Source organism: Coloeus monedula (assembly GCF_965178545.1).
Source record: "Coloeus monedula genome assembly, chromosome: 6".
Taxonomy (NCBI): domain Eukaryota; kingdom Metazoa; phylum Chordata; class Aves; order Passeriformes; family Corvidae; genus Coloeus; species Coloeus monedula.
In genome coordinates this window covers 2,361,492-2,388,574 of record NC_138786.1, presented here as the reverse complement: position 1 = coordinate 2,388,574, position 27,083 = coordinate 2,361,492, and the positions used below count along the sequence as shown (strand labels likewise).

The window sequence follows — 27,083 nt, the reverse complement described above, 5'->3', positions numbered from 1 at the left end:
GCGTGGAGGGTTGGAGTCCTTCAGTTCTGGCTTTACACAAAGCATGGTTAGTAATAGTATTTGTGGAAAGTTTCAGGAGCAGTGGATTTTGGATCTTTGGGCTTCACTCTGTGAATTTTGCAGAGCTTTTGTAGTTCTGTTTGTTTATAGAACAAGCTGCCCTTATTTCCCTTTCTATCCACGCTTTAAACATAAATCAGTTCTTCTAAGGTGCCTAAAACATCTTAGTGTCCATTTCCTTCCACAGAGAAATTATACTCTGGCAGTTTCACTGCAAAGTTAAGGAGACAAAATCCTTTTTCCTGGGCATGACTGGAAGTGATGTAGCTGGGATCAAGTTTTGCCTAAAGCAAATGAGTTTCAGATTACGAACGAAGCAGGCATGAACCTCGCTGAGAGGCTCGCTCTGGTGCCCAGCCTGACAGGGCAGGTGAAGGAGCACGACCCTCTGCTTCTGCCTACTGGCTACAGAAGCAAATTTAGAAGGTTTGGGTCTGTTCATGTCATCAAAGGCTTGAGCCCACAGCCCTTATTCCCATGGGAAGAGCCTGCTGGTCAGCGCATGCACTTCAGGACGCTCCACAGAGCCCTCGGGTGCCTGGAGCTCCAGCGTTCTTCACTTCAGAAATATCCTGCCAACTGGGAAAACCTTCAGACACTAATTTAAAGCACTTCCAGAGGAAAGGAAGGGTTTATTTATCCTGGAAGCAATGCCATGGACTCCAGAGGATGATGTGGCTGATGCTGTACTGGTATTTCCAGCGCAGAGCCTGGCAGAAGCCCTCTGAGTGCCACACTGTCCCCAGGCCTGGCCTGTCCTGCCTGGGCAGAACTGAGGATGGCTCGGGTGCACGATGTCAGATGGAAATGCTGCCATTAATCCAGCAGGTTCCGTGCTGTGCACTAAAGATCTTAAGGAGCTGAAGGAGAAGCAGGGTAATGGTACCGTGGGGCAGTGCTAACAAGCAGGTTAGTCGTGCCTTTCTCCCCCACTGCAGCCCCGAGCTGGAGACAGTGATTCCCTGGCTGGCTGCCGGCTGTGGAGAGCCCTGCGAGTGCTCCATGCACCACCCCTGGGGCTTTGGCACTTCACCACCAGCCCAGAGCCCAGGGAAGTGCAGCTCTGCCACACCGAGCTCCTGCTCCCGTCTCTCGGCAGGTCCCGCTCAAATAAAGCTCCCTGTCGCTAGAAGAGCACCGAAAAAAGCACTTTTCGGAGAACACACCTCTTATTCACACCAGCATTCCCACCGATTTCCCACAGGCTGCTCCACGTATTTCAATGGGAACAGGGGGATCTCTTTGGAAGATTGGTACTTCACTTAAAACTCAGTAGGAACAATGCTTCCAGCACTTATGGCTTTGTAATTTAACAAAGAAAGGAAACATTTGGCAAGGTCCTGAGTGTCTCCTGTGATGTTTCTGGAGTCTAATGGCTCTCATTGTCTTCCGGGGCTGGAGCTAAGCATTCTAAAAAAAAAGTCTATGGCAAGAGACTATTAAATTCTACTAACCAAGGGGAGCAAGTTATTTCCACCTCCTTTACCTCAGCATTAGGAGTCTCACACTCATTACTAAGGCATGCTGTAATTTAAAACCAACAAAAAGCCTGCTTTGAAAAAGGTTGGGGTAGTGCTGTCCTAGTGATGACAAGAATGAGCTTTGTATAAATAGGGAAATGAATCCCCCATCTTTACCTGCAATCACCCTTCTACTTAACATTCCTGTCTTGCAAATGCTAGAAATGAGGGTTTTGTATTCACACCCATTGTGGCAAGATCAAATGGATGATGAAAATCCACCTTCTTTTATTCCAGGCGATGAAAGATAATTTCTGCTGATTGACTGACAGCTCCAGGCTCAGTGCTTTGCATCTCACTTTTACTGCTTCTCCTCTAGACTGCTCCTCTTGAAGACTCCCAGCCCAGCTTTGTTCAGGAAACTACTGTCACTCTTCCTTTAAATAAGGGATGTTAAACAAGTGAAACAAAAGTAAACTCTGTGCTCTCATTTGAAGTATTCCTTGGCTAGTGTTCCCTAACCTTGCCAGCCCCACGGGCAGGAATACCCAGGGCGAGCAAAGCATCCCAGGCATCCCGGTCCTCTGCTTCCTGCCAGCCTGGATCAAAGTATTGGCTTCACATGGCTGCAAGCAGCAGCAGGACGTCCGAGGGCATCTTGCTTTTTCCAAGCCAGAGGTTCAGGACTGCTGACAAAAACCAAAACTTTGGGACAGTGATAAGACTTTTTTTTTTTTTTTTTTTTTTAACTTTGGCTGATTGCAGAGGTTGCAACACCAGCTCAGTTCTCAGTCATGTGAGTGCTCAGGCCTCATGGCACGGGCACAGCCCTGGTAAAGCTCAGGGAAGTCTGCTGAAGCACTTCCAGGCTTTCAGTTCCAAGCCTTTCACTCCAAGATTATTTTCCCATATTCTTTTCCCCTTTTTCCACCTGCCATATCACCTCCATTCTTCCACACTGCACTGTAATTGTGATCCAAGGGAAAAAAACCCAAGGATATTTATGTAACTCCTATGCATCCTAAATTATAATTTATGACATCTCCCATAAGATCTGGGGTGCAGACACAGCCTTGAAACCATCATCTGTCGTGCATTTTATGGTTGATTGGTACCCTGGTCAATAAGGAGCAAGCACATTCCATCTGGAGAACAGGCACACTTTGTTGTGTTATGGGGTTTCCAGATTTTTAATCAGTGCAATTTCTTATGCCTTATTTGATCATTCGTTATCCTAAACATGTTAAATCCATATTAAACCTGCCAAACCCCAAATTTCATTTCAAAAAAGGTGAAAAGTCCGATAATTATTTTAAATAAAATTTGCTCCATTAGAATCAGCATATGGTGGTAATTTATAAACATTTGCTGCTGTGAGCCTGCACTGATTGCAATGCCCATTATGTTGCCTCATATTAAAATCAAAATATATGACCTATATGTCACAACCATGTGGCCTCCAAGTATAAAAGCCATCAGCACAGCTTGTAGGCAAGAAATTCTTTTAAAGTTTAAATTATATTTGCAAGATTCAAATTTACTGTTAATATCAGAAGAAAATCAGTGCAGCAGCTCCCACGGAAAAATGAAAAAACCACATTATTCTCAGCTCCTGGGAGCTGGTTTATTCCGGAACTTTCCAGAAGACTTGCTGGTTCTGACACAGCTTTTCCAAAGGAAGACATCTTAAAAAACAGGAGGAGCAACAAGTGGAGTCCCTGTATGGGGGTACTGCAAGAAACAAAATCCTTACAATGCCCAAATTTTGCCTTCCCCTCTTAATATTTTTACTTTCTTCTTGTTGTCAGAGGAACATTGCACGGCAGGAAAGTAAGACAAGAATTGTCTGTTTTGGGGGCAGATGAAGAACGGGCTGACGCGGTGGCTGGCAGCATCCAGAGCTCCTCACAACGGTGTTATTTTGGGAGAAGAATTGAGACATGCTCTGTGTCTGCTGCCAGTGAGGAACAATCGTGAAGGTCTGTGGGAGTCTGTCTCTTCAGGAGCAGGAGTTTCCATGTGAAATGTCTGGAAACCAGCAGGGAAGGGGATGGTGCTGGGCCAGGAGGCAGCCTCAGCCCTCTGTACTTGGGTAACTGCAGGGAAAAGGGAAGCTGGAAGGAGAACGGGGGGAATCCCACAGCTCTCAAGGACAAAAGATGACCACAAGGGCTAGCTTGTCTTTACTTTTAGCCCCACACAGGTGTGTAAAATTGTATTAATCATCCCTCCCCACCCCTTCACCTCCCAAAATCTGGCAGAATCTGGCTACATGTGAAAAGTCCTGCCCCTTGTTTAGGTGCTCAGACACATTCAGGAATCTGGTCTTATGGGCTCATGTTACCAACATATTTTCTGAGTACTCCTCTGATGAATGTGGCTTTTATTTCACCTTGAGATGACATCCTAGGTCCCATTTTAGGATGGCTACCATTTCTGGATTAGGATGATCTAATCCACACTGCACTGTGAGAAACACAGTCACCACCAAAGTCACTGAAATGCAATAACAACGAGTGAGCATTAAAAAGCAGCAGAATGTACAACATAGAATAATCCATACTTTATGGTTGGCACTTACTTCATGGCACTTCAGCATGACCCTCCTCTGACAACAGCAGTCATGACAGCAAATAAAAATGACAAAATGGAATGACTGAAACACTGCAGAAATCACTGACGAAGCAAGCAGTCCTGTGAAATCGGCTGGCAAACAGTTAACGACGTGAAATGAGTCTAATGGGAGAGCAGCAAGTGAAAAATCAAGGCACTTATTTCATCCTCTGCCAAACCCAGACATCCTTCACGATAAACCAAATGCAGGACCAGTCCCTATACAGGACTCACCACTAAGTTGAGTTCTGCCTTACCTGTTGGTGGGAAAATAAAAGGAACTTTTTGAGATATGCATGAAAAAACTGATTCAGAGGTGGCCAAAGCCACTGGCCTGTTTCACTTTTAAAACTTGTTATTCCAGCACAGTGCAGATTATTCTTCCTAGAGGACTCGACTCCACCTGCTTATGCACTCCCCACAACTCCCACATTTATCATGAGCATTTCCCACCACCAGCAGTGATGCCAATGTGCCCCAGAAGCCACGGGATTGTGCAAACACAGCTGGACAAACACAGAAACAGGAAGTGTTTCTCCCTCCGGCAAAGCCATGGATCATTTTGGTGCGGTGCTGGTGGAGGGCAGCAGCAGCTGCTGTTCATCATCCCTTCTCAGTGCTCCAGAGGCACAGAGGGAGGGAGGGAAGATGCTGTGTTCCCTGGGGGCTGAGCTGTGTGTCCCTGGCAGCCACTGGGTTTATCCTGCCTCAGCCACGCTGACTTTGTCCCCTGGATCTCAGGGGCTGGCACCTGATGGTCACGTTGCTACGCGACTGCCGGGTCACAGGCAGAGCAAACACTCCTCCCCTCTCCCAGTGAGAGCCCTGCTCTGCTCTTCTCCCAGTTCTTTCATCAGCTCCCTAGAAAAGCCAGGGGCCTCTCAAGTGGATTTATAGCCCTGCTGTATTTATGGCACTGTGGTGGACACGTCCTGTCCTCCTCGCCCACAGGAGGACACGGATAAACCAGATTAAAACGTCTGTCACCCTGACTGATGGCCATAATTTCTCAAAGTAAATGGTGGCCAGAATTGGGAGTGGGATCTGGAGCTCTCTTCCTGAACCTTCTGATCAAACCCCTTAATTACATTTTAATTAGTACAAGGTAAGCAAGCGCATCCTCTGCCTTCTTCCTCCTTTTCCTTCTCCTAGTGGGCTCCTTTTCCCTATCCCACGGGCTGGTCACTGCCACTGAGGAGCAGATGGTTTCCAGCCAAGTGTTTTCAAGCTCTATTTAAAAATCTTGAAGCTTGGTGTCTCCATAAGAACCACAGGAAAACTATAAATACACCATGGAAAACGATCACTAAACCAAGGTGCAGAGAATAAAAGCAAGTTTAGGGTGGTTTTAGTGGAATAATTGAGAAACGGTCTCTTCCTAATCCTCTTTTATCAAAAACACACATCGAAGGTATTTTTACGGGTTTCTTGCAGCCAGCCATTACCCAGCTATCTGTAGTTTAATTCACCCCTGTGCCACCCCAACAGGGCAATTGCCTCGAATGAACCCCAGTTTTACATCTACTGGCTGTGCAAAGAGAGTTCCTAGTGGGATTTTGGATTCCAATCTAGTCTGTAATTTCATGCACGGCCCCATAAGCTGATACATATTTTTAATTTCATCAGGCTGCCTGCGCTGCGAACACCTCCCAAGAGAGCCTGCGAACGTTGTTCCTATTTATAACACTTCCCAATCCCTCTCCTTGGCTGAAGGATAGGAACAGGCTCATTTATCATCACTGCTCTGTTGGCAGAGCTAAAAAGTTGTTCTTTAATTCAGCAGAATCCCTGCTTTTTGTGAGCCAAAATTCCTTGGTCCCTTTCTAACGCTAGCTCGTGGGGGAAGGGCTGCAAGCTCTACAATTGGTTGTCACAGGTTTTAGAGTATTAGGGGGACCAAAAAAAAACCAAGAAACTCCAGGAATTTTGCCTTTGAAATTTGAACATTAGCTTTTACACTTGAAATTTTCACAAGATGGTATTCCTTGGTCATAATATTTGACAGCTTTGTAAAAAATTGTGTCAGTTGTGCGGTTGGGCTAGAAAGGCTGTAATTTATTTAACTTTTAGAGAGCTAAAGCAGGAGTAAAAGCAGTGAAAGAAACCACAGGGCTTCTGAATCCACAAGTGAACGTCTCCATTTCCCTCTCTCTGCCCTACCCTTGTTGAGATGAAAAGACACTGCCTGCAGCACCTTCTCAAACACACTTCCAGCATCTGTGGATTGCTGGCTCTCTTCTGCTATCCCCAGATTATTATTTGCTTAAAAAAGAAATCCTTAGCAACCCTTCCTGGTGGTTTGAGCAGCTTCAACTCAGCTCATAATTGAGAAGTAATCACATCAGTTTGGAAAACGGCAGGAAACAAAACCCAGCCCTCTTGCCTCCTGTTCCCACCGGGAATTCTGCGGGGGTGTCGTTTTCTCCCACAGTCAAATGACAGCCAAGAGTTTTGCTGCTCTTTGCCACTGCCAACTTATCCCATTTATTCCCTCGTGGCTCTTCTGGCCCTGGTACATCCCAGAATCCTCTCTCCAGTTTGCAAAGATGAGTGTTTGGGTTTACTTTTCAGGGGAGAAGCAGGGTTTCAGCCCCACCACAATAATGCTTTGGGTGGGATTTTTTTCCCCCTAATTGAGCCTCTGTATTCCATAATGAAGACTTGGTAATTTGCCAAAGCTGAGTTAGAAAAATTAAAAGACCTCAAGGATAGAAAAGCAGCATAAATTTGTAACACTAAGTCAGATCTTCCTTTGGAAGGTAACATATGGGGCTACTTTTGCTTACATAATAGTTTGCTTTTCTCTAGTGAAGTGCTATAGTTTTCCAATTTCTCCCCACCCTTTATACCTTTTAAAATGTATTTTGACAAAATAAGTGTTTCTATTCACTTCTACTTTTCATTTTCCTCTCAGTAATGAGAGCACCTCGACATATTTACAGTACATTGTAGTTGGTGGCCTTGGTTATTTTCTAATAAAATAGGGATGCTAAAGATCTCCACTGTAACCTGGAAATACCTTTCAGTTTAAAAATAAAAGCTGATAAATAATATTATACACATGAAGCTACAGACAACATGTTCATGGGGCTTAACAAGGAACACGACCAACATCTAGCAAAAATGTTGTTTAGTTTTTTCTTTAATGTACAAAAGCTTTTCCTGTAGAGCCAACTCAACTTCTGCTCTGTTTACTCAAGTGTCACTGAGAGGAATTACAGAATTTTCATGTTTTATTCCCATTTCTCAGTTCTAAAAATTGAATTCCCTCCCTGTCACCAGTTTGATGGCTTCCATCTTGCAGGAAATAATATCTAACTGTGTGATGCTGAGCCTGTGGATCACACTGTTTTCTGAATGAGCAATCTTTGCAATCAGCAGAGACACCCTTCCCTTAAAAACAAATTATCTTTACGCTTGCAAAGTGCAGCAGCTTTCCAAAGGTTGAGATATTTATTAACCACCAGAATAATTCTAATAAAATTTACTTAAGTGCCACTTTGGGTTTTTTTAAAAACAAAATGCCAGCACGGCATTTTTGCAGAAAGAAATACCTCAGTCTCCTAATAAAACTAACAAAATTACCTTTCTTTTTTGAGTAACTGTGGATTTCATGACATTATGTCTACATACCATACAGATGTGATTTAGTAATAACATGGACAGTGCAAAGTGATTTTAACGAGCAATTCTCTGAAATACTTCATGATGAAGTAGGTTAGGAGAGGTCTCAGCATGAATCAAATGACACCACACAGCGAATGCGAAGCAACCCTTGGCAAAAACACTTTTTACCCGTTTGAAGCCAAAATACCTCATGGGACTGAAGCAAAATTAAATTATCACCACATTTTAAAAGGAAAACAAACTAAAGAGGAAAAAAAAAAACTTAAAGAGGAAAAAAAATAAAAGAGAAATCTAAGAAATTCACATCAAAACAACTGAAAGGTTTGTGTAAACTGCCTTGAAGTTGAAGACTGAGAAAGCTCCTGTCCTATCATGTAGGCAACACAAATGCTGGCAGTGTAAGAAATTCTTGTTTGACACAGACCATTCGTTAAGCAAATAAAAAGTACACCCTTCTTTAATCTACGTGATTTACAGGAGAAGTCAGCAAAGGGATGGCGAGAAAAAAAAAAAAGAGGTCAAGCCTTTTTAGAAAATGATTTGGTTAATTACTTTTACCTTGTACTGAGACTCGCAGTTTTCGTTCCAGTCGGCGACTCCAATCCCTCCCCTGGCTTTGAGGATTTCTCTCTGTTCATTTGCTGGAGTATTGAGTTCAATTCACTAATGACATTAGCCTTGGGGCCTGAGAGAATCGGGCTTTTCACCTCTGGCACGTCCCCCCATAGCTTGGATGTCCTTTGGGGGACGACTTTCGCCAGGTTGGGCTGGGCACTGATGGGAGGCGGGGGCGGAGCGGGAGGAGGGATCACAAAGCTGTCTACAGTTTCCTCGATCAGCGCGTCCTTGTAAAGTGCATTGCTTTTGTTGATTATGGGCTTCATTTTTGGCTTAGGAGGTACTGGGGGTTTGTCCACCAGAAATGTTTGCCCATCTGCATAGACTGTACAAGTATCCACGTTCTCCCCTCCTTCCGAGGATAAGGTAGAGATGCTGGACACTGTTGAGATAGTGCTGGTTGTCTCTAGGTGATGGTCACTGCTGCTCCGACTGTCGACCTCCTCGATCCCGGAGTCGGTGACGTTGTCGAAGCTGTCGGGGGGTGGCAGGAAGGAGGCAGGCAAACAGTTTGAGAGACCCGCTTGCTTTTTGCCGTCCAAGGAGTTTGCTGGCTGGCTGGGCGAAGGGGTGCCATTCTTCCTCTGCGCCATCAGGTCCGTCAGCGCCGAGCCGGGCGCCGCGCGGTCGTCGGGGATGTCGAAGCTGTTGGCGAACTCCAAGGGAGGGGGCAGCGGCTCGGTGAACAGGAACTCCTCGTCGATGTCCACCGAGGCCAGGGGCGGCGGGGGGATGCGGAAGGGCAGGATGACGGGGTCGTCCACGGAGCTGGCGGCCATGATGGTTTTGCAGGGAGAAGCCGGGGGCTCGGGTGCTGTAGGGACGCTCAGCTCGCTCTCCGCTTCCTCGCTGCCCTCCGGCCTCTCCGGTGGGGAGTTTTCAGGGCTTGGCTCCATCTCGGTTCCCTTTTCCTCCTCATCCTCAGGCGTATCGTCCGACTTTGCCGTGTCCACAGTGTGTACCATCAACAGGCCAGCCGACTTTTGCTGCGAGGTATCCACGATGTTTATCAACATGTTCTTCTTCTCCTCGGCTTTCTTTTCTTTCCCTGCATCCATCTCGTACTTGTTCTCAGTCTCCTGCCGTCTCAAGAGGCCGCGGGTATTTTGCCTGGTGACAGTGGCAGTAACAGGAAAAGTCGTTTCCATGTTGGGTCTCAGCTTGGTGTCGATGTAAAGTGGTTTGTTAAGGTCGGTTTTGACAGCGTCCCCTTTGCCTGGAATCTGCTGTGTCTGCTCTTTCATGGCTCTGTCCCTGGCAGAGAGCGCGAGGGCAAGTGGCGAGTTTGGATCCAACAGCTTCCCTGTGACCGGGTGGACGTAGCTATCCGAGCTGGGAGCACTCGTGGGCTTGGCTGGCGCCATACTGTTGTCAGTACCTTTTGTTTTGGACGGAGCATTCAATGTCCTTGAGTCGCTCTGGCTGCCGGGCTCGTTGCTGTTAAAAAGGTTTTCGGGCTCTCTGGGGGCGGGGATCGGAGATGGCGACATGAGCTGTCTGAAACCATCCTCACTGCTAAACATTGCCTCCTCGGTGAACTTGGACTGCCTCATCCGTGGTGTTGGTGGCGTTAATCCAACGTCCTCATCTCCCAGGTCTGTGGAGAGGAAGGCCGGGGAATTGCGCCTCGCTTCCAGCCTCTTTTCCCTGTCCCTCACGGCCCCTGCGATGGCTGCTGCGAACGGACTGCTGACTCCCAAGCTGTCGTCGGGCCGGAGCTGGCCGGGCTGCTCCGAAGACTGAGGATCGATCTCCATGCTGCTCCCTTGGCTGCTTTTCCCGCTGCTGCTGGTGGATGGCTCTTTGACGATGATGGTTGGGATTGGAATAGAGCAGGTCTTTTCTGGACTGTCCTCCACGTTGGATTGTTTCACCAGCATCCCCTTCCGCCTGGCTGGCTTGGCCGGCACGTAAACTGCTTTGCTGGCGATCTTGCCGACCTCAGAATAGGGGTTTTCCGGCATCTGGCCCCTCTTGCTCCTGAAATTCGCCTGAGCTGCGGCACTCCGGTTGTACAGGTCTTCCGAGTCCAGGGAGTATCGGTCCAGCTCCCGCCTGTAATAGATCCCTTTGTCCCTGATCATCGTCCCCACGCTCTCGGGCCTAACCAAAGAGATTTTTGCACCTGAATTCTGGTTAAATGGAGGTTTGATCGTTCCGTAGCTCCGGGACGTCAGGGATTTGGGGGAGTTGTACAGAGAAGGGGAAGGTGGCGGTGGTGAGGGAGGTAAGGACTGTGGTGGTGGTGGGATATCTTCAGAGGTGTCAGGCATTGAAAGACTCCTGGTAAACTTGAGCATAGGAGGGGCCAGAAACTGCCGCTCTTCCTCCGTTATTCCTGAAAAATCAGAGAGGGCATTTAAAACCCTGCCACATCCATCGGGATCCCTCACACTGCACTATTTCTCCATCCACCCCAAAAATTCCAGGGTGCATTTCCTGTGGCACGAGAAGTAAGCAAAATTCCAAAAGAGGCCTTTAGGTTGATTCCCACCATAATCATTCTTTCCTGTTGGACATCCCAGGTTTGGAAAGGATGCTACGGAATTTTAATTAAACTGATGTCTAGGCAAATGTTTGGGGTTTATGTGTCATCAAGGTGGCTGTAGAAAAGCACATTTTCTTTGAAAACTATTGAACAGGGAGGAGATTCTATGCAGAAAAGTCACTTCTGCCTTGCTCTAACACTCTACAAATGCAACTTGGAAATCGCGTGGATTTTTAAGATGCAATTGAAATTTACCGAAGGGACTGTGAAGATCCCATTGGGGAAAAAACCCCATAATGTTGCAGTTCAAAAGATGACATTATATCATTACAAATATGGCTTTTAACATAAACTGGGTAATACTGGGATAGTTTGGATGCTAATTTTACATCAGCATAATGCATTTCTAAATTGATAAAAGTCACTGCTAAGATCACTAACAATAACAAAGAAAGCCCAAATTTGGTCTGCGCTTTGTTTCTTTGTTGTAAAATCACCTAGTTCCATCATTTGAAGTGAAAAGAAGAGGCGAATTTAAATCCATTTGATCAACAGGATTTCTTTCTAAACTACACAGCATTACGGTGCTTTCACTTCAATAACAAAGGAAAAAAGGATAACGTTTTGCCCTTTTGCAAAAGCTTTAACTGATCTTTTTTTTTTTTTTCCTTGTTAGAGGGAACTTTCTAAAGAAAACATTCAAATTGTAATTCCATACTTGCCAAGCAGATTGTGGAAATTACATCACCTTACACACAAACTTCTTTTCTCATGAGCTGTGTATAAACAGTCACTCACTGGGGTTAAAGATGTCGGAGAAACACACTTTAGGAAAGAAGCAAAGTTACTAGAAGGATGTGATTACTGAACAAAACCATACAAGAGAGGCATTTTACCTATGGATTTTTGTCTTCTCATTGTACCCCGAGGTATACCCAGAAAAGGACCTTGAGGGCTCCCTGGGACAGTGGGCGTCATCACAGCAATACCCTGTCTCTCATACATGGACTACAAGAGAGCAAACAGAAACCCCAACAGCATTAAAGCACGAAAGTCTCCCCCACATGGAAATAATGCCTCATCCATTACCCCTTCCACCGAGAATTCTTATGGGAAATAATAAATCTGGGGTTGGTTTTGGGGAGGAGGGGGGAGGAAGGGAAGCCTGGGCTTTGTTTAGATGGTCATAAAAGGACAGCAGCTGTAAGTGAAGACTGTTGATATTATTTACAAGGCAACAGGTTAAGGTGGGTTATGGAAAAAGATGTCCAAAATGCAACAAAACCAATAATTTTTTTTAAATGCAAAGTTTTGTAAGATCAAATTCTGCACTTGAATAATGCAATTTCAGAGTTCTGGGGTTTAATTTTTAATAGGTGCTATAGTATTAACATCAATTCTTCCCTTAACAAAGAAGTGTGCATTATTTAATCACAGAATTAGATGCATTAGTAGGAATAAAGCAGTGCTTCATGGCTCCCACTCACATTCATATCTGTAGCTGAGGGAAAACATCTACTAGAAGGCCGCTGTTTTATAGTTGCCACTCTTGAGTCCACAGTTGCATTGTCTGCAATTCTTGATGGCTTGGAAACTGGCACTATTTCATCCACCTTATCTGTAATATAAAAGCATTCAGTAAAATAAATACCAGTTGTCCAAAGAATTGGAACAGTTAAGTATTGCAAGGTCAAAGGAAGAGATTTACTTTTCAAAAAAATGCAAAGAAAAAGTTTTTTTGGCATTTTAACAAGGCAACGCTTGAGCATCATAAGTCGTGCAAGCCGAGCACTTTTAATTGCTGCTACATAACATGCATGCTTTAGTTTTAAGCCTGCATGCATTTAATGTTTACTTAGTGTGACTCGAAAAACAATCCTCTTCTTCAAACCTTCAAAATGTGAAGGGAGAATATCTATATAGAAATGGAAAGAAGACCTTTAGAAATAGTGAATCCGTACAGCACTGTTTCAAATAGAGATAAGCAGACTGTACTTAGTCATCAGAATTTCAGTGATATTTTGGACATTAACAAGTACTCCAGAAGTGCTCTTTTATGCCTATTCTCCTTAAGTAATCACATCCTGATTTGTTCACGCTCTTGGACTTGTAGGCTAGCACTGCTAATTGCATCCTTTGTTTAAATGATACTTTTGTATGTGTTGGTTTGGTTTTTTTTAAATTTCTTTTAGTAACTGTACAGTTTGGGAATGTATTTAGTTGTTGTCAGAAGCAAGCCAAAAAACAGGCAAAGTCCAAATCTGAATGAGAACTTCAACATTTGGATTTGGGACTCTGATCTACTGCATGATGTGATGGTAAAATACAGGGAAAAGTTTAATCAGGATATTCCAAAGCTGAGTGCTGGTATTAGCCCCATCTCCAACTTTGGTCACAAACAAGGTCCATCAGCATTTAATACAAAATGTTACTCCCTCACACTGAAGACCTCAAAGTACAGTATAATCAACTAATTATTGCCTGACAGCTCCTTTTTTTGCCCCTTCTACTGCTACGAAACCAAGGCATAGAGAAATTAAATCACTAGCCCAAGCCACCAGGAGAGTTTGAGTTTGGAATCTCTACTAGAATCCAAACTGGAATCACACCAACAGCTGTCCTTACTACGCCTTCCATTGCATTTGCTTGCCTGTATCACGCTAATTTAGCGTCTTTTCCTTTGAAGTTTCACCAAAATTAGGATTACTTGCATAGCCTGTGGTGTTTCTGTGAGTGGAACACCTCAGCCTGGCTCCTAGGCTTCCGCAACACAAGTCAGAGCAATGCTACTTTTCAGCAATTGGATCCATCTCCCAAATAATTGATTATTTGTCAAACAAGGATAGTTACTTTATTAGGATACTACAGACTTAAAAAAACCCCCAGGTTTTTGGTGATCTAGAGCTGGTGTTACTATCCCAAGTATTGTATTCAGGGATTTAAATTTTACCTCTCGCTGGAGAGCAGCGCACTCAGGGCCCTGGATATTGATATGGATGGGAATAAGGCAGGAGGAAAAGAGCTTTTGATCCCTCTAAACAGTAGATCTGGCTGATGCAAGGATGATATTTTAAATGGGAGAAGAAGAGAGGGAAGAACTTTAAGCCTTCAGGTTAGGAAGAAGGTTGTCCTAGAAGTGGATATTTCAGTGTCACAGAGGGTCAGGGAGCAGGCAGGAAAGGAAAGGCTGAGCAGGACCAGTAAGCTGAACACTGCTGAAAACTGTCTCACAAGAGTAGTGTTGCTGTTTCTTTTCAATTGAAGTTAGCATTCGAGTCTTTTCATTGGTCTGCTTTATCTTTTTTTGTGGGGTTTAAATCATCCAGTGGAAGGAGAAAAGGAAAAAAAAAATCTTAATATCGTCACATGTATTCAAAAATAAAAACCAACTTCACGTCACATTTCATAAGGCTTTGTAATACAAACGTCTGAAAGAAAAATATCTGCACTTCTGCTCAGCAAAAGGCATCAGAAAGCGACGGTGTAACCATGAACATTTACCCTGTACAGCAAAAATACAGCTGGACTGCAGAATGGTACTCAGGGGATCTATCACCAAGAGCTTCGACCGGGCAGAGATTTCTCTTAAGACTCTCCCACCCTTGTTCTCATCCCAGAAGCCAAACAACTGGTCTTTGGGATACAGAAAGAAGGAAGCCTTGGAAACTGAAGCACTCAAAATCTGCACATGAGAAATAGAACTATACCATGTAAGAAGTGATCCCCTTTATTTTGAACAGACACATGTAACCAGATACCCATTCAGACAACAAAAAGCTACAGGGAAAGAGTGATGAGGCCATGACAGACACTTGGAAAAGCATGAAAATATTTGTTGGGGATGAAACATACATACCCTCCAACTGCACTGATTTTCCTAGACAATCCTAGAAGTCAGATCCTAGTTTTGGATCTGACCAAAATATCAGTTGGTACCAATTCTTAATACCATCTACTATTTCCATGTGGGGAAAAACCCCTTGGTTTTGCGTGAGTTTATTGCAGGTTTCTTGTCTGTAGAGAGGTTTTCAGCCCTTCTCACCCTACAGCTGCCCCCATTTGCCACATTTAGCCAAAGCACTCAGAAATGGGACAGGAGGGCGGGTTAAAGCTTGAGCTGCTTGCAAGGAACTCTTTAGGGCTTCCTTGCGTGGCACTTCCAACGGCAGCACTGCACAGCTCCTTCTCTTGTTCTACTGCCCTTGGATCAGAAAGCAAAGGTAGAGTGGAGGTTGTCATTTTGGAGCTACACCAAAAAATGTGAGGCCACAGAAGCAGCCAGCACGTGGAGACTGATCCTAAATAGCGGCAGCTACATGGCGGGTCCTGCGGGCAACGTCAAAATCTGAACGCCTGGCCACAACTGCCCCACCCTGCTGGAGTGAAAGCACGATGTGAAACAAAAACATCCTCACTGCCCTATCAAACATGCTGCTCAGGCCAAGGAAATGGACTGGCTGAACTGCAGTTAGCTGCACTCAGACTCACCCCAGAGAAAGAAGACGTGTTGGGCCAGACTTTCACCCGCCTGTGCCTCGAGCTGATCGTCTCCACAGCACCAGAGTGCAAACTCCTCCTGCACCAGAACCACATGTTCCAAATATACTCAGATTGGAATAATTTGTCAGGCTCACTAATTAGCTCTCCTCCCAACCTCCTCGTGACCTCAAATACTCTGCAGCACGCACTCCTCGTACCAACGAGAGGGGAAGCTCACAAGCTCGTGTTGGAAATTGTCTGAGGATAACTTTACAAATAACCCTGACAAAAGAGAGAGAAAAAAGCCACAAAACAGATGCAAAAATGGGCATCTGCTGTGAGGTGTGTCGACAGAGTGGCCCAAAGAAGCCTGCCTCCAATGGGATTTTTCAAAGGAATGCAGCTGGATGAAGGTCGAAAGGAAGGAATGCGGGAAGAGCCTGCACTGGAGGCTGGCCATGCCAGCTGCATTTCCTCCTTGAACCGGTCGTTCAGCAGAGTACAGCCACAAGCACACACGCACACACACTTCTACAGGAGCAGTTTGTGGCCGGCTGGTAGAGTAACAAGCTCTGATCTACTTTGCTCTGAATAACCTCAGCCTCGCAGGAAGACAGGGGAGAAGAGTCTATGTCTCACTGGCCAGAGAGCACAGCTCGGCTGCAGTCACAGAAGAGGATTTTTAGGCCTATGATTATTCCCTGGTATCTTCCATAGAAACTGCTCTGCACCTTCCCGAGAAGTCACAACGGCGTGTAGAGAGTCAAACACAGGAGCCATGCTACACCTGTGAGAACCTGTCCCCACCGCTCCAGGGGCTCCTGGAAGCAGCATCCTTCCAGACAACTGTTAGGGATACCACATGTAAAAGCCAGTCTGATGCCTCTGCATGCATATAGCAATTGGAGTGCCACTATATTAAATTCCCCCGAGAGAGGCAGCACCAACAGATATAAAGTAATTTATTGCCAAAGTGCGTTTCCATCTGCCCTGTTGGGTTACCAATGGGACCCGTGCCCTGCTCAGGGTGCCAACCCTCAGGAAATTGGATGGCCTAAAGGCACAGAAAGTAGTTGTGTTTTATCAAGATGTAGGTCTCGTCTCTGATGAAAAGCTCTTAATCACAGACAGAGTAGCACAGTACCCAACAGCGTGTCATGACTTTTACGTTCTCAAGAGTTCTGGCTGCTAGGCAAGTTGCTTTTTTTTTTTCTTTTTCTTTTTCTTAAGTAATTAGTATCTGTGATAATTACAGGGGACAGTCTCCTCCTAATAGATTTGTTGCAGGAGATGGCTCTTATCCCCATAGAACACATTGCTTAGTGACTCCTGTTCCGAATCCCCAGACTCTCTCAGAGGAAAAAGTATAATGCTGCCCATCAAGCCACCAGATCCATCATCAAATGAACTTTGAAAACGAGAGTCAGGTGCCCAGATAGATCTGGTGGCACATCACTACACAGCCCCCAAAAAGAGAAATATGAGGTATGATCCTGGCAACATTACTTATTGTACAACATAGCCAAGACATGTGGATTAGCTCCACCGAGGGTCTTAGGAAGTGAGCTGGTGAGACCCACAGAGGATAAGAATGGTCATGATCCAGTACAGGCTATACCCCAACACCTCAGGCTGGCATGCCAGAAACACCAGGCAAAGACTGATCGAACACAGTTTGGGAGGCGAGTATTGCCAAGACCTCTATACTTACCACCAAGTCCCGAGTGCTTGCTCAGAGGGGGTGGGATAGTGGAGAAAGAAAACTCAAAAAACAGCTGCCTCAAGAAATGACTTGTATTTGTAAGAAAAGCAATGAATGCCTGGCACAGAGTAAAAAAATGCTCGTATGAAGTTAAAGTGAAAGAACAGAGGCAAATGTTCTTCAAATACCAGCAGCACACATCGTTAACAGTGCAAATATAAACTACAAAATGTTAGACTAATCTAGTCAGCCAGAATACAATGTTAGCCAATGTAGGAAATGGTTGAACTCTGCCACCGATGGCCTTATGGCTAAGAATTAAAAGGACAGGCACATTAAAAAAAACTCTAAAAATCCTATGGAGTGGTTATTTTTTCTTCCCTCCCCCTTTTGCCTGGCGTGGAGGCATGGGCAGCGAGGCCCTCTCGGTTATGGCTCTCTGCAGCCGGCCACTGCGACAAGGCAGGGTGGCCTGCGGCGGGTCGCGAGAGTCGCTCGTCCCTTCGGCCCCTGGTAAGCACACAGTGGAGGATGCCACTGCGTCCTCACCAGTCCATGTCGAGGCACACGTCAACTCGACATGGGGGGTGGCTCTTTGGGAGATGCGCGTTTCGAGGACCTGCGTCCTCGGCTGCTTGAGGAAAGCTAAAATCTCTGACAGGTAGTTATGGATGGCTCTTGTGGAGGTAGCCACAATGCCCAGCTGCAGCTCCATACGGCCCATGGACTGGGACATGAGACCCATGGACTGTGCATGCTCCCTCTTGATATTTTCCAGCAGCTGCACAATCCTACTGTTGGTTTCCATCAACAGCTTCTCTCCCTCTGTTAGCTGGGGCTGCCCTCTCCAACCCCGATCCCTAGGGACAGGCTCAACACCGCAGCGCTCTTCATTCATCTCATCATTTCCCTCCTCCTCAGGAGAGTCACTTTCAAACTGAGGAGTCCTACTGAGTGACTGATCCCCGGGAGACTGTATGTCCATGGTGCACTCCGGAGTCCGCGCCGGCGTTTGAAATCCCTCAAAATCCTCCCCAACGTTGCTGTGCGTTTCAGACGAGGACAGCGGCCACTGCCAGCTCTCTGTGGTCCTGGCCGGCGAGTCTTCGTCAGAGGCAGGCACCGAGGATTCCTGTTCTTCGGCCGGCGTGGACAGCGAGCTCCCTCGGTGATGGCCGGCTTGCCCCGAGGATCCAGGAACCTCCCCATCTTGCTCCCCAGTGACATCTGGCAATCAAATAGAGGAGCAACAACCACTGTATCTGAGGCCAGGCAGATGGAGGTATCTACATGCATTGGACAACACATAGAAAGAAGCCAGTTGGGAAGCCAGAGTGTATGTGTTTGGGCAAACGGAAGGGCGGACTAAAGTTTAGTGACTGCATTGGGCACGTGGCAATTGGCGTCATTAAGCACTTTTGGTCTCAATGCACACTGTCCTGTACCCAGAACACACACAGCCATGCTGCATCCCAAGGCAGGAGCTACCAAATTCCCCTCAGCGTGACTGTGACAGGAAATGTCAGTGAACCTAGCGAGAAGCTCACCTATGCACTGCAGTGGTGTCAGTCAGAAATCCCTGGGACGAGCTCAGGGCCAAGGGTCCATTTGAGCTTCCTGGGGTGCCAGATGTGCTCCACCACTGGCTGAGGGCAGCCCTTTGTTGCTCTGAAGCACTGCTGGCTATCTTCACTTTTGTCCGACGTCTCACGTCACCCCCACCCAAAATCTCTCCCAAGTCACTGCTGCAGCACGGCGGTGGCCATCCATGGGATTTATCCCGCGAGCAATGCCCTCCCCAACATTTGCCGGATTTTCCTTGCTCTCTTCTCCAAACAGTAGGAAATGCTATCTGAGGGCATTGCTCACCGGGATCTCTTTGTCTCCTGGAAATGAACTGAGTTTTGCCCTCCCCTGGCCACGTCTTCCCTTGCCTGAGGGTGTGTGGTGGAAATCTGGGTGCAAGCTCTCCCCCGTGGCAACTCTAGAGACAAATGCCCTCCCAAAGAGCAGGAAGGGCTCAGGCTTTTGCAGCCGCAGGAATCACCAGCTCACAGTGGCGCGTGTGCTGCACCCCTCTGGATTACGTGAGGCTGTGGCCGGGACTCTGTACACTTACTTCAGATAAAAAAAATGAGTCCACTTCTTTTTTTAAACTTTTTTTTTGAGGGGCCCAATTTGGTCATCAGAAATGGCCCTGGGGCAGTGTGGCTGAAGTGCTGCAGGAGGCAGCCCAAAGCCCTGCATTCCCCACGCTCAGGCAAGGGATGGCTCAGAGAAGCACTGCTGTCCGTGGGATCGTGACCCCACCAGGCTGCTGCTGCTCACATCGCAGTGGCCTCAGTGCCAGATCAGTGCTGTGCCTACTCTCTGGCATCCCAGCCTTGAAAAAGTTTCTTGGGGTTTTTTTTTTGTTAAGGATTAATTTCTGCTTTTTGAAATACTGCTCTTCAGACCTCAGTGAAAGCTGTAAGCTTATATCTGCGAGGTGTTGCTGAGGTCATGTTAAACCATACTTTTGGTTCTGTTTATGAATCAGGGCAGGGCTTTGTTCGATTTAAAAAAAAAAAAATTATTTTATGTGAAATATAATGAAATGAAAAAATCTTTCTGACAGACCCAAGGATCCCCCCTCCTGTATCTCAATCCCTGTCTACCACAATGTGGTACTCATTCTTTCTATACCCAAGTGCCTGCAATATTATGGTGCTCTGAAAGGGATTCTGTGTGACTTCATAGAATGATGACTTTTAAGTGCTAAAATAATGGATATTATTCGTGCATTTAGCATATTCACTACTTCAAAGTATTCACATTCAAAGTATTCATATTGTCTCTGCGTCTGGCTGGACTGTCCAGTTGCATGTTTTATGGAAAGTGAGGATGAGATCGTATTTGTAAAAAGGCATGAGCTCCTTATGAAAATGAATTTTAGGGACAAACTGTCATGCAATCATTGGCTCTTCCACTCCATGGAGATTTGAAAGGAACTGTATATCAACCTAACTAAGAACTGCTTCTTCCTTGGCAATTCTTCTCCTGCTTTGTCTAAAACAGCCATAGCTGCATTCCTTCATTAGCAAAGCTCTCTTAACAACTACGGTGTAGGACCATGAAATTATTTCTCAGCAATTTCCTGCTTGAGTACACATGAAAAAAAAAAAAAAAACAAAAAAACAGGGGACCTACTTGTACCACACAAAGCAAACACACACTTCAGTTAAAGTCTATGGAATCAGAGTGAGGTAAGGGATCATAAATACTCATTCTGGTAGAGCCACTGGTCATACAGAGTGTCTTGGCATTTCTTTTAACATGTCAGCAGAAAATACCCCATATTTGAAAACCCCATTTACCTGGCAAGTGTTCTAAACAGAGCCCGCCTAACAACTGGTAAGTAGTAGAACCAAACTATACTGGAAGTCAAAAACAGAAGCAAAACGAAATCAAAAACCTCCAGACTCCACACTGATTAATGTATACTTCTGTAAATGGTATCACTGTGTCTACTTTGTTCAGATTCAGGGGGACCAGAACACCTTTGTTATTTGTGCATGTCTACACATTTGCCAGAGGCTCGTAAAGAAAAATTTCTCTGAAAAAGCACAATAATCAGTTTTTGCAAAATTCCTTATGTCCTATGAAATGTTTGCCATCCTCCCAATCGGCCTTCTCAGCCTTTCAGAGCTGAAAGAACAGCATCTGGCAATAGGTGACCAATGACACAAATGACAAAGGGCGCAAGCAAAGACTCTGTGAAAACCCCTGGGCAGAAGGTGAATTGCAGAAACTCTTGGCGAATACTTCTGAATAATGAATACATGCACAGGCTTTAGGTTAGGTTGGTAAACTTGGCTGGCAATGAGAAGGAGGAATAACCATAGCTGTTATTATCTGTAACAAAGTGTTCAGCATCTCTCAGCAGCTCCGGTTTCTGGATGCTTTGGGAAGCATTGCCATGGGGCATGGGGAACCAAGAGTGTGTTACAGGCATGGCGTTCCACAGACCTTCCTTCGCTAAGGAGCAATCATGGGAAAATTGCCTGGAGGCCACTGACTGACAGCACCTGGATGAACGTGTGAGTATCTGCCCAAGAAATCCATTCCTTGGTGACCAAAAGTCACCCTAAACTCCAGGTGGATCTTGGTCAGATTGGTCGCACCAGTGCCTAGGCTGGGGCTGTGGGAAAGGTGTGCCAGGCACAGCAGGGGCACTGCAAAACTGGGTTCAGCCAGAAACTGTCCTTATGCTTGAACAGCTGATCGAGTGACCTCAACTAAATGCCTTTAATTCCTTGGAAAAGGGGTCACTTCCAAAAAAAAGAGAGAGAGAGGCCACTACAACTGTGAAGTCAAAATCAGCCATGGATCAAACCATGCACCAACATGGCTGACCTCACTTGGTTGTTAATTTGCTTTAAGAAAAACCAAGTCTCTTTCTTTTCAAGCTTTAAGTAGAGTGGGTACAAAGAAGCACAGCTGGCTTCCTTGGGTGTGAAGCAAAGGGAGGAGGTCAGATTCCCTGATCTTTCCAGCAATTTCCACCTGACACACCATTCCTACACGCAGCATTTTGCTCACAGTGCTAGATGCAACTTACAGGAAAAACAGGTCACTTCTGTCTTTTACAGGTATCTTTATAGCAAGTGATAGCAGCCATCAAACCTGCAGCCTCCAAGGTTCACGTTGCTAACCTCATGTCCCTTGCTCTGCCAGGACAGGACTTCCATTTCCATCCTTAAATGACCAAGGAAGGGACTCAGGAGGGAGCGTGCACGTGGGCTAAAGGGAGCAGAAACATCTGGAAGTCAGTGACCCACTGCACTTCAGCTTTAGTGTTTGATCACTGTGGGTACTACACAGCTATTTCCAAAAAGCCCCCTGGGACCCACAGGTTTCTAAAGGCTGTCTTTTGTTTGACCTCACTGACTCTGCTGTGTTTAAGGAAAAAAACAGATCTGGTATTAAAGGGGTCCATACAACAGGAACTGGTGAGCCTCCACCCAAGTCCTGGCTATCTCCCTTTCTCCCCTGATGGACAGGTTCTCTGTTTCTGCAGCGGAGCAGAATCTGCCAGACAGGTTCTCTGTTCCTGCTGCCTGTCCGGGTGTTTCCCTGGGCTGACACAGAGCCTGGTCTGACATGGTGGATCAGCAGGTGCTCCTGGAGGCCACAGGAGAGCTGCTCCAGGTGTACCTGCAGGGGAGAGCTGTGGTTTGCCCCATCCTGCCCTGAGCATGCCGATCAAAGCCAAGTTTATTCCAGCCTTTAGGTTCATGAATATGTCCATTATTTTGGAGCACTGCTATTCCATGCGGTCTCCTCGCACCACAACGTTCATTACCACTGGGAGTCCTTTGTGTTGGTCATTAGGCATGTTTAGGATTGTAGCAATTACTGGGTTGAGATACACAGAGAACTACTGAATGGTTGACTCAGCTGCAGGGGTAGAGGACTTAGACAGAGGCCAAGAACAGAGCAGGGCTTTGGATATACACAAACTTCGGAGACATCAGAAGTATTTCTTTAACTTTTGTTCACCAAAGAACATTTGAGATTTATGCCTGTGTTGTGCCTTACCTGCCACTTGGACTGGCAGCTGATCCCTCCCCTGAGATGTGCTGCTCTTTAAGAAGCCCTCCTTTTGAAATCCCACCATTCCTGTTTCACCTCTGCTACCGGATCGTTGCCTTTTCCATTATCTTTCCTTTTCAGACCGCCCACCAGCGGAGCTGCACGTGAGGGCTGGGGCACCGTCTCCTCCTGCTGACAGACAGGTGGGTGGAGATGTTCCTTGGCCACAACAAGTGGGCCAGGAGCTCAACAACAGCGGGAACACAGCTGGGGAGCTTCCCGGGCCCTGCCTCTGCTGCTCTGGGCCTGGGCCTCTGTCTGTATCTCATCCTCCCTCCTGGGGTGGGTGCATTTCTCAAACTGCTTAGGTACCAAGGTGATAGGTGCCTTGTAAATACCTAAGATAGATACAGACAGAAACTGTACCAGGCGCATTATGCAACACTTCAGACAATGCCAAAGGCACCTCAGTGCTGTAGGATCACCCACCTGGTCCAGCATCTGCAGGCAAATATTGGGCACATGCATTTTTCCTTTGGAAAAGTGATGGGAACACAGGGCATTCATTCTTCCTTGGTGGCAACAGGTTTGGGCACACAGCCCTTAGGGTCAGGCACTGCCCACACAAGGGTTTTGTTCCATCTCCTTCCCTAAATACGAGTTTGCAGGTTTCGTTTAATTTCCTTCGTTAGCTGATAAAATCTGCTTCCTTGTCAATAATCTGCAAAAATGGGTCACAGAAGCAGCACCAAAACTAAAGGGGTGGTCTTCACATGTGCCTATTAAAAATGTGTAGAGATCCTTTTAAACGACATAAAAATATAGCTGTGGTGTTGCTTTTATCTTATGGATTCGATTTTTTTTCCAGTTTCTTTTATTTTTAACTACAAGTAGCCTGTTTTTAGCATGAAGTGATTATGCATATAATTAATTTTCCATATCTGGGAAAAAAGAAAAAAGAAAAAAGCAGCATCTGAATCTAGTAGGTGCAATTGTTTGCACTGCATTCCTTTTAGGTTTTTGGCACTTCCCATATATATGCCAAAGGCCTTGCCCTGCTGAATTTGTAGAAGAATAGCTGGGAAGTAACTGGATAAAAGCTTCAGGGGGAATGTCTGTGGGTGGGAGAGCTACTAAAGGACAATTTGGGCAACAGTGGGTCTGGGGATCTGGACAAGGCTTTCAAAGAAGCAGATGAACAAAAATTCTAGGGCATCTTCCCAGTGCTAATGGGCAGGTGAGAACCTACTGATTTCTAAAGAGAGCTTGGTCAGACCACAGGAGTTCATCTGATAACCTTGCTTGGCACAGGAGCAATTTCACCTGAGGAGCAGAGCTCCAGTGTCCCTGGGGGAAAAACAGGTGACTCCTGTTTGGAGATGGTTAAAAACAGATCTGTGCCCACTGAGAACTAAGGGCTTTCTTCTCAGCTCTTCAAACAGGATCGGATGTGTAAAAATTCATCAAAGACTAAAAGTAGGTGAAGTATAACAAGGCCTTCAACACACCACTGAGCATTTGAAGACCAACCTCACCTAGAGCATGGATTCAGGGTAAGAACACTAAAGGTTAAGATCTAAATCCAAATTTGTTGTGTAAGATCAAAAATTAAAGGGAAGAAGCAACAAGTTCAGCCCACAGTTATGTCCTGTATAGTTAAAAATATCCAGAAATGGAATGACCTGAGTTTTCATGTGGACAATTAGGCTAATCCTCACCAATCTGCCACCACTACATTTTAATCTGGAATTAACTTCTTCCAGCCCCACCCCAGATGAACAATTTGCAGTATTGTGCTTGAGTCACAATGCCCAAACCACACATTTACCATTCTGCAAACAACAGGCAGAGAATATTATTTTAGCAGTCAGCATAATGAGGAAATAATAGAAGCGCTTTGCAATACAGTCAAACACAAAAGGCACTTTAAACACTTTCCTTCTATAAAAATTAAGTAAAAATACTTGTCTGTTCTCTGGGATACTGTAAATTCTACAAAGTACTCTAAAATAAATTAAAAGAAGAAAAAAAATAAAATAAAGCAATAAAACATAAAAACTTTAGCAACTAAAATTAATCATTTAACATTGAGTATCTATAAATACCATTACATGATTTATGAAAATGCTTTGTAGGTATTCACAATAAAGAGCTCTCAAAACTTTCTTGAAAGAAAGCCTTATTTGTGTTTCTAGGGCTGAAAATAGCTTCACATTAGTACACACAAGTCACATTTATGCATTATAACCACACCATCAAGAGTAATTTTAAGGAAGGCAGAAAACTGATATGTTCAAATTCCTTTCTAGAGATACAATTTTCAAGTACCAGCTCTTTAACAGCATGTTCATTATTAAGGAAATAATGATACAGGCATTTAAAATACACCTGCAATGCTGAAGCCTTGCAATTCAGCCTACCTTGAAAGAGGAATGGTCATTGTCTAACACTGGTTTCTGTTCAAGAACAAAAACAAAGCAGAAAATATAGTCAATACCCACTCCTACCCTGCAAGCCAGGTGGAATTTAAGTGGCAATTTGATGTTCTGTTTAAGAGACAGCATTTGAAAATTTGGCCTAGTCACAAAAGAAAGGCAATCAACTCAAAGAAACCAAAAAGGAAGTGGAGGATCTAAGATACTTGCAGCCTTCTCTGGTCTTACACTTAACTCTCACGCTTCCACACCAAGGGGACAAACCAAACAAACTATGAGGAATTATCTAAAAACATTTATTTTTAATTAGATTAGAAGTTAATTAACATGGGTATGTGAACATTTGAAGGAAAAAGAAAAAAAAATAGCAGCAAAGGGAGTTTTGAGATGAGGGAGATAAGTCCTTCATCTCCCTGGCTCCTGAAAAAGAGAGAGAACACATTAAAAGTGGTGAAAGAGTTTTCCACTGCCCTAACTGTGCCATGTTGGGAAACACATGCAATTTTAACTGCTCCTCAAGCCCTCATGATTTTGAATATGCGCTTAGATATTAAATTGGTAATATCTGAGCATAGCCACACTCACATAAACCAACGTATTTAATGTGTCTCTTTGCAAATGCTGCAAACCCCACATTTTCAGTAACACTTACAATTCCTCTTCCAACTTCTTTTATACCATTGTCTTGTTTGGCTGATGCAGAAAGGTTTTGAAAACCTTTTCAATATGGTCCTGTAGTAAAGAAAAAAAAAGTATCATGACAGGGCGCTACATCCTCAAGAATAACCTGATAAATTCAAAATAATAACAGTGTAGATGAGAGCACCCACACAGAGACTCAAGCAGCCTCTGCTCAGGATTCCCAGTGTTTCCAAAATGTTACTTAAAGCACCTTATGAAAGGTAAATCCTGGTCTGAAGAAGTCTTTAGTACCAGGAGGTACCTGTTAAGTTTAGACTCTGTGCCACAAGTTGCTAATCAGCATGTTGCCAGTTAGGTGCCAAGTTCTTTTTTGTGGAAAACACAGGTTTAGCACTGTTCCCTTTTTGAAACAGGCCGATTTTCAATACTTTTCTCTCATAAAGAGTTTTACAAGTACTTATATGGTAGCCACGGTCCTAATCCTACACTTACACTGCTGTGGGCCCCCCAAGTTACACTACAAGCCATAAAATCAGTAACCTCGCTGCGCCAACCACAAATGGGGCTGGCATTTCTTCACACAGACCTGACAAATTCCACCCAGAGTCACTGCTTTCTGCTTGAGATAAATGACAGCCCGATGACAACCTTTTCCTCATTACTACACTGCCACCTCATTAGAATTTCAAATTCATAATGCGAATCAATTACTTACAAGGGATAACCTTCAAGAATTCTTCATGAAGCCTGATGCCTTCTGCTCTCATCTTCTCAAATGCAGTGTCTGGTGAAGATCTGAAAACCTTCTTCCTACAGAGAAGCACTGCAGATGCTGGGAGCTATCACTGGAGCTGACGTGGTGAGTGCTGTAAAAGTTGCTTTGGGGGTATTTCCACTGTTCCCTGCAGACAAATCTCCATCATCAACTCCACCACAGTGAAATAAAAAAGTGAGTTTTGAACCCAGACGGCTTTGGGAGTGGTCTCTTCAAACAGAACAGAACACTGAGAGCTAATCCACTGCTTGGCATTCATTTATATGTATTTGCTCTGCAATTTCATTGTTTCAGATGCCATTGGAAGGCGCCACCTTTGAAACAATGGACAACAGGAATGGGATGAAGTGGGAATGCTTATTGCAGACAGAGCTAATAATATTTCTTTCGAATGCCATCAACTGATATTTTTCTATTCAAATGCCAGTAAGACTTGATGCCGGGTAACAATATTCTGTGTTGATGATATCACAGTAATTCTGTATTTGTGAGGTGGTGACAGAATCTAAACCCTTCAAAGGAGGAAATCCTTTATTTATAGTTGGTACTGCAGCCCACACCAAACCCCAAAGACCAGGACCAACACACATACTTTATCAGTATATGGTAT

The 27,083-nt window shown here is 45.1% G+C and overlaps 1 protein-coding gene across 2 annotated transcripts in view; it reads right to left on the bottom strand.

Moving 5' to 3' along the window:
• Positions 1 to 27,083, bottom strand: part of SHANK2 (SH3 and multiple ankyrin repeat domains 2) — a gene marked incomplete at both ends in the record, with an annotated part of 240,631 nt that overhangs the window by 901 nt on the left and 212,647 nt on the right. For both annotated transcript variants that reach the window (XM_082282737.1, XM_082282738.1), the window contains 3 exons: positions 8,319 to 10,716; positions 11,742 to 11,874; positions 12,354 to 12,484. In XM_082282737.1, the coding sequence (XP_082138863.1) occupies positions 8,319 to 10,716; positions 11,742 to 11,874; positions 12,354 to 12,484 (2,662 nt within the window). The remainder of the gene's footprint in view (positions 1 to 8,318; positions 10,717 to 11,741; positions 11,875 to 12,353; positions 12,485 to 27,083) is intronic.